Here is a 9,253-nt window from a genome sequence, read left to right on the forward strand (position 1 = left end):
ATATAATAGTTAGGTTCTAAACTATAAAACTAGTCTAATCTAGGTTTCTATTTACAGATTATATAAGGCATAAACTAAGCGTTATTAAAGTATCACATCTCTTAATAGTAGATTTAATATATATTAGGCTTAATCAATATAAAGAAGTTTTATTAATAGCTAGTAAACTAAGTTCTATAAAAGTACTAATAAATATATTTTATATACTTTATAGATATTTATTAAGTTAAATAAAGCCGGTTTAACTCTATTTAGTTTATAAGTTAAATAAAGTTAATTTAGTTATATTTAACTTTAATAGGATTAGTAGTTAGTTACTTCTTTAGTGGATTGTTTCTGTAAGTTAAACTAGGTAGGTTTGACTTACTATAGATTAGTTGGAAATTGTAGGGTACACGTGATGAGCTCTGTCAAATTCGTAACAGAAAGGAAAAGAATAATCAAGGAGCAGGCGCTATATAGGCTTGAGGATATGAATTTTAGATTGATGGTGTAAAACCAAGGTTTAGTATAGGCTTTAGGAAAATGCGGATATAAATTGAGCAATGTGTGGCATAGGACGAAAAGCAGGCGTTGTATGTAAGCATTAGCGACTAGTGCCCTTTCAGTCAGAACAGGCCGCCGGGCGTAATCAATTGTATTGTATTGTATTGTACAGGCCAACGGACTAGATTAGCTCAAGGACCGCTGCGCTAAGTCCCCTAGAACTTGGCTTTTTATATAAGCCCAGTTCAAGGCCGTGCAAAGCAAAATTGGGACCCGAATTAGCGGCTAGCCGAAGTCGTCAACCTGTGGTGATTGTCAAGAGAACTCAAGGCGATAAAGCAGCCAGCCTCGGTTGACAACCAACGAGGTGGGCCGCTGATCGGCATGTCAGCGACAGGGCTGTGACTCACCCTCTAACCAATGGTTTGACCAGGCCGGGGGTCACACCCTACACGATCCTGGGTCGCCTCCAGTCCTTGGGCTCCAATTTCAAGCCTTGGCCCCAACTGTGTACACGGGATCCTTGCTCAGTTGCCCTATTAGCTTCATAGGCTGCATCTCACAGCCAGGGTCTTTCAGCTACTCGCATCGTTATCCTTCCGGAAATCCCGCAAACAATATTTGTTTGTGCATGTGAAAAGGAATGGAGGCTCAGCAGGCAAGCCGGTCCCACGGCTAAAGATTAGAGAGCAGCGGAGAACCCTCGTACAGTATTGGAGTGGGAATATTCCCTGGCCCTCCGCAATACACAGCGACCACTCCAGAGAGAAAGACACCACCACTCCGCTACCTGTTGGCATTGTGGGGCAAGCATGCCAACCCCTCCGAGGTTGGCCACAAAAGCGTGGTCCACAGAGTACAAGCGGAGTAGGGAAAGGCACAAGCGATTACATTACACATCTGATCCAGATCTGGTGGACACAAGTATGTAGAATGAAGAATGAGTAGTATTGGAGGCTCTTTATATTCGCTAGAACGGAAAAGTTAGCTCTCTAACTCATTACAGCAATGGCAGACCTGGAGATATTAATCCAAGAGGGTCGACAGGTATGCTGCGGTTCTTGTCGGTATAGGTATAATCACAGCTTCAGTCCTATACTCATCCTATCGATGACCTTCTCCCGAAAATCTAGAGAAAAGTCTACATCGGATGATTGAGCAAAGTCTCCCTTCAGACAAGCAATGACGGCCGCTGAATAGTTGCTGCCCATTTCATTGGCAAGAGAAATTTGCGCGAGCGACAGGAGAGCCTGATATACATCCTTTGCTCGGGGCAACTTTCCAGTCCGCTGCGCGTCCTTGATCCGGCTAGCAAAGAGCTGCGGCATTGTCCTCCACATGCCAATCTCCAACAAGACAACCCCCAGAGCATAGATATCGTGCTTGCGGGCAAACTCGCGGCCGGGCGCTCCTTGTCGATCAGGATGGCGGTAGAGATTACGCACAGCATCAAAATCACCGCGCATATGCGTCCGGCTATCCATGGGACGGGCATATTCCCAATCATTGAGGAAGGCAAGGCACCCACGGCCGGAGAAGCCCGGTTGCAGTGGCCGGATGCCTTTCTCTTCTCTTTGAAATAGAAGGATCCCTTGACTCGATATATTTTTATGAAGCCACCTAGAGCCGTGAATGTTGGAAAGAGACAGGGATATGCAATAAGCAATCTCAAACCTGGAACCCAGGGGTGGTTTCTGGGGATGTTTAGTCTTCATCTCAATTTGAAGGATGCGCTCGTGGAGCGTCAGAAGTAGGGGCGCTTTGCTTTCGGGCTGGTCGGCCACACTGAAGGGAAGCTGGTAGATCAAGGCAAAACGCTTCTTATCCACCTGGTCCTGATACCCAATGCATTGCAATGAATATATGAGAGGTTGCTCTACTTGCTCGGCGTTTGCATCACTATCTGCGAAGGAGGAATTCTGAAGAAGCCACGCAAGATCCCGGATGGGCTGTTTCAGATCCATGATCCCCTCCGGATCCAGGTCATCCTCCAAGAGACCGGCGGGATAGTCTCGATACTCAACCATCACCCTCGAAGATGAGTCGGCCCTAACCCAGCGAGCAAGCTGAAAGCCATCGGATCGGGATGCCTCATCCACGATCTCGCCACCCAGCTCCGCGAATCCATCTGGTGCATGCGGCTCAGCAGCGACTTTTTGTCGCTTGGCCACAGACTCCAACCCGGCGTTCGCCGCAAGGCTTAGCCCTGCAACACCCGCATCTGCCATCTCGTACATGGCCTCTTGGGCAAAGTGCTGCATGAGATCTCGAAGATTGTCGGACCATTCTTTATAACTGCTTAGAACAGCTAGAAGCCTCTCTCGGTCGAAAAGCGCCCAATGGAAGCCCTTGAGCTTGAGGTTCTTCCACTTTTCGCGAACCTGTTTGAGTCCTCGGTTCTTCCACTCAGTGAACCGCCTTTCATCCACCGCAGTGCTGCTGTTGTTGTTGTCATCGGCATCGGTGGGAACAGCCAGGTCTGACCGAAGATCATACCGGGATATAATCTCGCTGTATTCTGCAAGCACGCCATTCATTTTAATCAAGAGTCCGCATATGGCATTTGTTGCCCTCTCGGATAATGGTGGTTTTTTGATAAGCAGCCCACCCTCTTTATCTAGTAGTCTGCGGTAGAACATCTCCAAGGAGACCAGTTGGAGGTCCAGCTTCAGTTGAATTGTGGCGCGGTCTTCTTCGTACGATCGCATGTCTGAAATGACACCTTTGATAAAGATGGCGACCTGGATCAGCTGAGTGATGGCCGTCGTAGCGGTTCCGTAGATATCCATTGTTGCTGTCTAGGCAGGGTGAATTGGAATCAGCCGCAATGAGTACAGACTGGTATCATTCATTCACTTGAATTTCACCATGATAAAAAAAGGGACGTGTTCGATATGTTACATTCCGTCCCCCCGCACTACTAGCAGGTCGCTGCCTAAATTCAACCAAGTACCACGTAACATCCGGCTCGGTCAAGCCGGCATATTCAGCCAGCCACTACAAACCTCTTGTGACCACAGTTGCATTCGGTGGTCAGATACCAATGCTGACAGCAGGGGGTGATGGGTCAGCTGCCGCCTGACAAGCACAGCCCGCAGTCTTTCAGTTTCCCGACTCGTTGCACGAATCCCGTAGGGGCAGAAGGTTCATCAACATCTTTAAATTCCGCCGCTCGATTAGCTTGTGAATTCAATTAACAAACACAATATTCTGGCCCTGCCAGATTTCACTCATCTTCTGATATATTAGTGCTTGCAATCTCCTCTATTCTTCCCATTTATTCGAGCCCATTGGCAACGTAATTTTTTTCTTCTGAAAGCAGTTTTACACTACAGCAGATAAGTGACTTGAAAGTGCTCGGTAAACCCGACTTCCCTTGCACGTCATGTGTGTCCAGAGAGCTGATTCATGCAATGTGTTTCCTAGTTTCTGTGCCCTTCCCTTCCTACAACAACGGGCCAAGGTTCAATCTGAGAGCGAGGAATTAACTTAAATGGCAACGAAGAAGACAGTGGCGCGTGAGCGTATGACACTTGCAGGAGGAGGAGGGTACTATGATGGCGAAGTTTATGATGCTCCCAGCCTATTTGGCGCGTTTTCCCCCTCCTATCTGGAGCCACATGGAACTGGGACAATGCAGTACGACGACAAGAGCATCTACACCGGACAATGGCGAGATGGGTTATACTCGGGTCGAGGCAGATTGCAGACGAAGGATGCAGAGTACGACGGAGATTGGGTAGAAGGCAAAAAGCATGGATACGGCAAAAGGATACACCAGAGCGCCGGGACATATGAAGGCTGGTGGGATAATGATGAGAGATCCGGAAGCGGAGTCCATACCTGGCGCAACGGTGCTGTGCTTAGGGGTAAGTGGGATAAAGACAAGCCGGTTGGGGAATGTAATATTCACTGGCCGAGCGGACTACGTTACACCGGACAGGTTGATAAGGACGGATACCAGGACGGACAGGGTAGGATGACCTGGGATAGTGGAAGCTGGTATGAGGGGAAGTGGAAAAAGGGAAAAATGGAAGGAAATGGGACCGAATATGCCCATGACAAGCGCAGAATCTATAAGGGCAAATGGACCGGTGGCAAAAAGAATGGGAACTTCAGAGTTACTAACCTGGATACCAACAAAACGGAGACCAGGAAATTTTCCAATGGTGTTCGGACAGACTAGGCATTCATACTAGATGTTCTCGTTCTATCAGGCTATTTCAGGCCTGAGGGTCAGTCTTTTTTTTTTTTTTTATTTTTCACTTTATTTAGTTAAATGAGTCATCTTGGGCCTCTCGTGTGGTTGAAGATGAGAAATCGACTTAGAAAACTCAACCGATGAAGAGTATCCTAGCAATTCCCGATGTAGTGAATGCCAAAAAAGAAAAGCGCACATGAAGTACGTATGGTAGAAGTGCCAAAGTGACCTAGACCGCGGGTTCTCCACCACCAAGACACGAGTCAATGTATTATTGGGAAGAGCTGGATTACGTGGCGTGTTTATACAGGTTAAAATCTGACAGGTGAATCTATTGGAGAGCATGCAAGGAAACCTTGCCCGTGGTGACACCCCCTCCCCTCCTTGACAGACCGTGATTAAGAGAAAGCCCGAGATCCCCAACATTTACCCAAAGCATCAGCCCCTCTCACAAGGCATCTGGCATGCCCCCAAGCCTACCACCTATCATTTTCTCCCGTGAGTGGACGTGCTCCGTGGACGGAACCTGACTGGGTGGCCTCATTGATTTCTGGATGCCCAGCAACCGTGCTGCAGCGGCCTATCTTTGAGCCATGGAAGGCCAGAACGCAGGGGAATGCCATAGAGGGAACGTACCACTCGATTTGGCCCCCAAAGGAGGGGCATATTGACCCGACATAGAAGATGACTAGTAACTGAATAAGTCCCTCAGCAAGGTATACCACGACTACTCTTGACACCTCCCTTGACTTCTCCCACTACCACCGTCTAGTTTTTACAACACTTGCAGATTTTTCTTTTAAACCTACTATTCAGAGTCAGATGGCCAATGATTTAGTGTTGGACTCTCTCGTCCTGGATCTAGGCGATTACGCCCCGCCGGAGGGTCTAGTCCCATATTTCCGGGATGAAACCTCCTATTCTGCTGCTGCACCGTCGTTGGGCTTCTCGGACACTCAACAACCAGTCAAGCTCAATGCAGCTAGTCTTTTCCTTTCGTTCCTGGCAACGGCGCAGACCCGAGGGGTTGACTTTCTACCCGTTACATGGGACGACAGCATGCGTGGAGTTGGCGCCGGCGGCCAGGCCAGTATTAGCCAATCTAACGTCAATAGCAAACTAAGCTATGTGTATAAAAGAATCCGACAACAAGATCTCAAGACACCTGCAGATAATTCCAGGGCTATGCAAGCTCTAACAGCCGAGGTGACGGTTCTCGGCCATTCAATGATTCGCGGACATCCTAACATCGTGAGACTGACGGGTATATGCTGGGACATCCCTTCCAATGAGCAGGAACGGATCTGGCCCGTGCTAGTGTTCGAAAAAGCCGAGAACAAGGACCTCAAACAGTTCATGGAATCGGATACTGGGCGAAAACTCGATACCAAACAGCGGCTGGAGCTGTGCCAGGATATCGCTGCGGCGATAACGTTGATGCATAGTATCAGTATGTCAGGACCCCTTTTGCTTAATGTACGTTTGAATAGATATTAACCAGTCTGCCTCTCTGCTCTGTTAGAAATTATACATGGAGACATTAAACCGCATAACATTCTGGTTTTCAACGATACAAACGGCGGCTTGGTGGCCAAGGTGACGGACTTTGGATTCGCTACGCTGCAGGTAACTGCATCTACAGATGGACGCATTGAGCTACCCATCTCCAACCCCTGGAATGCTCCAGAAGTTTGCCTGGAGGAAGATTACTCTTTGCATCAGGCCAGATTAACTGACATCTACTCATTCGGGTTGCTTTGCTTATGGCTTCTTTTCGCGGACTCTCCCCAGATCCTTGACCGTATCAGCACCGCCAAGAGCGAAGGGCAGCTTTTGCCATTTGCTCACAGCCAAGTTCAAACGCTCACTGGCCTCAATCAAGACGACAAGAGATCCCTGTGTGGTTTCTTCAATGCTACGATTTCTCATGATCCTAACGATAGGAGTCTAGATCTTCAAAAATGCATGGAGGGATTTGCGGCTTTCGTGTGCGTTCTTGAACCGTTGTGAACTTGATCCCAACAAGGAGACTGACGCTAATTTGATTTTCTAGCGTACCGCCACTAGACAACGACGGTTTTAGCATGTATGAGATGTATATGCCGTATCTCAGTGTGCTCCCGCACCACCGCGAATTCAATGTCTCCCGGGCGCAAGCCAAGCACTTTGAACAAACTCAACTCTCCTGGTCAGACTTTTATAATCCATACGCCAATGGATACGCTTTTGCCCGCGACAAAGAGTTGATTTTTGAGGTATGTGTTACGGAAATAAAACACCAGGACCTATAGTGTATCAAGAGGCTGATTATCATTATAATAGCTGCCTAAGAGTTTTCGACAATTGATGCACTGCGACTATCGCCTATGGAATTATATTTTCCATCTCTTTGAGGACCTTTATGAAGAATGCGACCTCCTCTCAGATGACATTCGCCGATCCACAACATATCAGCTCGCCTTTTGCCATTATATTGGGTTCGGCACCCCTCTCGACGAAAATAAAGCTCAGGTTCTGTTGGAAGACTGCGGCCTACCCATGCAAGCCGTTGAAAGTGATGTGGAGGGCATCAAGACAGACCTGAATCCGATGCGGTACAACAACCTAGAAACCGAAATCGTCTTAGCTGCCTACGAAGCCCACTATCGCAAACAGGGGATTCTCGGCGATGCCCAAGCTGTTTACCATGCTGTCAGCTCCAACATGGACACTCGACTTGGCGAAACTCATTCAACTTCCATAGCTTTGAGCCAAGCCTTTGGAATGATCCAAATGGCCAACGGAGAGTACAGAGCTTCGTATGAAACACTGGGAAAAGTAGTTAGGCGCTGTGAGCAGTCCTTCGGACCTAAGCACGCTGTAACTATTTCAGCAATCACAACTCAAAGCCAGGCGGCGAAACTAGCCGGTATCTATGACGAGGAATCTCAACTAAGCCGAAAGCTGCTGGACGCAAAGCGAACAAGGCCCAAACCGGAAGAGAACCGCTCCACAATCGCTGGACTACTTGAGTTGGCAGACCGGTATTGTACACAGTATCGTGGCTGGGAGCAGCGGGAAGCAGAACGCCAGGCACTGGAAATGATGATTTCCCATATCCAAGAGGCGGTCATCGATGACACGACCAAACAAATGGGAACACAGATCTTAGATTTGGTAAGTCAGAAGAAGTACCATGAAGCTTGCGAACTAGGCGAAAAGATCTTCGAGGAAGTCTCCCATTGCCTCGACGAAGGGAAACCAACGTACTTGGTTGCAATGGATCTCCTTCATACGCTGTTCGACAAAGACCAAGACTACAAAAGATGCGAGAAGATCACACGACGATCACTACAACTACGACAGAGCTACCTTGGGCCCGAGCACGAAGACACATTGCGCAACATGGCCAATCTCGCTTACTCAATGATATATCAACGCGACTCTAGATACTGGCAGTCATTGAATCTTCTCGCAGACGCACTGGAGCTCGGGGTGAAATTTCTAGGGCATGGAAATGGTTTCACATTACGGACTATGGTAAACTTAGCTGCCAATCTCGACTTGTGCACCAGGGATGAGGAGACAAATGAGTTGTACCAAACTGCTCGTAGAAGAGCGAGGGAGCTAGACCCGGAGTATTGGAAGTTCCAGCCCGATCCTGCATAGTAAGTTATTTGAGTTACCTTTCTCTAGTGAATGTGTCAAGTTTCTTACGCTTTCTAACAGCTCCATGGCATATTATGGCTTTGCATCTCATAAGCCAAAGCCATCGAATTCATCGCGCCATCCTCAAGCTAATGCATTAATTCAAAGGGTTCAACGACTCTACCTAAATGCTAAATAGCCCTATCTTATCCTAGCTGTAAGGCAGATATAGATTTAAATCTAATAGAAAATATATAGAAATTAAAAATATAATAATAAATAAAAACTTAAATTTATAAACCTGGTAGAATGCGACGTGTCAGCCATGCGAAGCCACATCGAATCATGTCGAGCCACGACCCAGATTCATGCACCGCCCCAGGCATCAGTTTATAAATCACAAATAAGAGTCCTCTTATGCTCATTATCATATTAAAACGCTATATAAAAAGGGCCATCTTCCAAACTAGTACTTTATTTCTTTTTTCTCTCATTCAAAATGCCTTCTACGATCTATATGCAAGATGTCGAACGACAGGTCTGTTGAGACAGTGTGGCTAAGGTGGTCCGATCTGCTGGTGGCTGGGATGTGGATACTATGTAAGGAGCTGTGCTCCTCTCGGACACATGTAACTTAGAACTAACAACAATACAATCAACCCGTTTTTGCTTTAACAATGTCGACCCACAGGAATCCAAAGACATACCCGACTTATAAGAACGCGCAAGGCAAGGCTATTTCCTTTACTTTAAGAGCTATAACTAAAGATAGTATGCTATTTTTATACTATACTAAAGACTAATAAAAGCTAGCCGCATTATTAGATATACTAAAGACTAAAACTGCATTAATAATCTAAAACTAAGATATAAAGCAATAATACCTTAAAATAGCACTTATAAATTTAATAATAAAATATATTAAAGATTAATTAATAT

General features: G+C 46.8%; 3 protein-coding genes across 3 annotated transcripts; 2 read left to right on the forward strand and 1 right to left on the reverse strand.

Annotated features, from left to right (window-relative positions):
• Positions 1–1,565: 1,565 nt before the first annotated feature.
• FTJAE_14255 (uncharacterized protein) lies at positions 1,566–3,275 on the reverse strand (the record flags this gene model as incomplete). Its single annotated transcript, XM_037347466.1, has 1 exon — positions 1,566–3,275. One exon carries the CDS (start codon positions 3,273–3,275, stop codon positions 1,566–1,568), a length of 1,710 nt encoding a protein of 569 aa, XP_037198739.1.
• Positions 3,276–3,979: 704 nt separating this feature from the next.
• Positions 3,980–4,672, forward strand: FTJAE_14256 (uncharacterized protein; the record flags this gene model as incomplete). The annotated part of the gene is made up of 1 exon (XM_037347467.1): positions 3,980–4,672. One exon carries the CDS (start codon positions 3,980–3,982, stop codon positions 4,670–4,672), a length of 693 nt encoding a protein of 230 aa, XP_037198740.1.
• Positions 4,673–5,151: 479 nt separating this feature from the next.
• Positions 5,152–8,335, forward strand: FTJAE_14257 (serine threonine kinase; the record flags this gene model as incomplete). Its single annotated transcript, XM_037347468.1, has 5 exons — positions 5,152–5,185; positions 5,478–6,137; positions 6,189–6,675; positions 6,741–6,942; positions 7,010–8,335. 5 exons carry the CDS (start codon positions 5,152–5,154, stop codon positions 8,333–8,335), a joined length of 2,709 nt encoding a protein of 902 aa, XP_037198741.1.
• Positions 8,336–9,253: the final 918 nt, after the last annotated feature.

The sequence above is a fragment of the Fusarium tjaetaba genome (genome assembly GCF_013396195.1).
Source record: "Fusarium tjaetaba strain NRRL 66243 chromosome Unknown NRRL66243_c0000660, whole genome shotgun sequence".
In the NCBI taxonomy this organism is placed as follows: Eukaryota; Fungi; Ascomycota; class Sordariomycetes; order Hypocreales; family Nectriaceae; genus Fusarium; species Fusarium tjaetaba.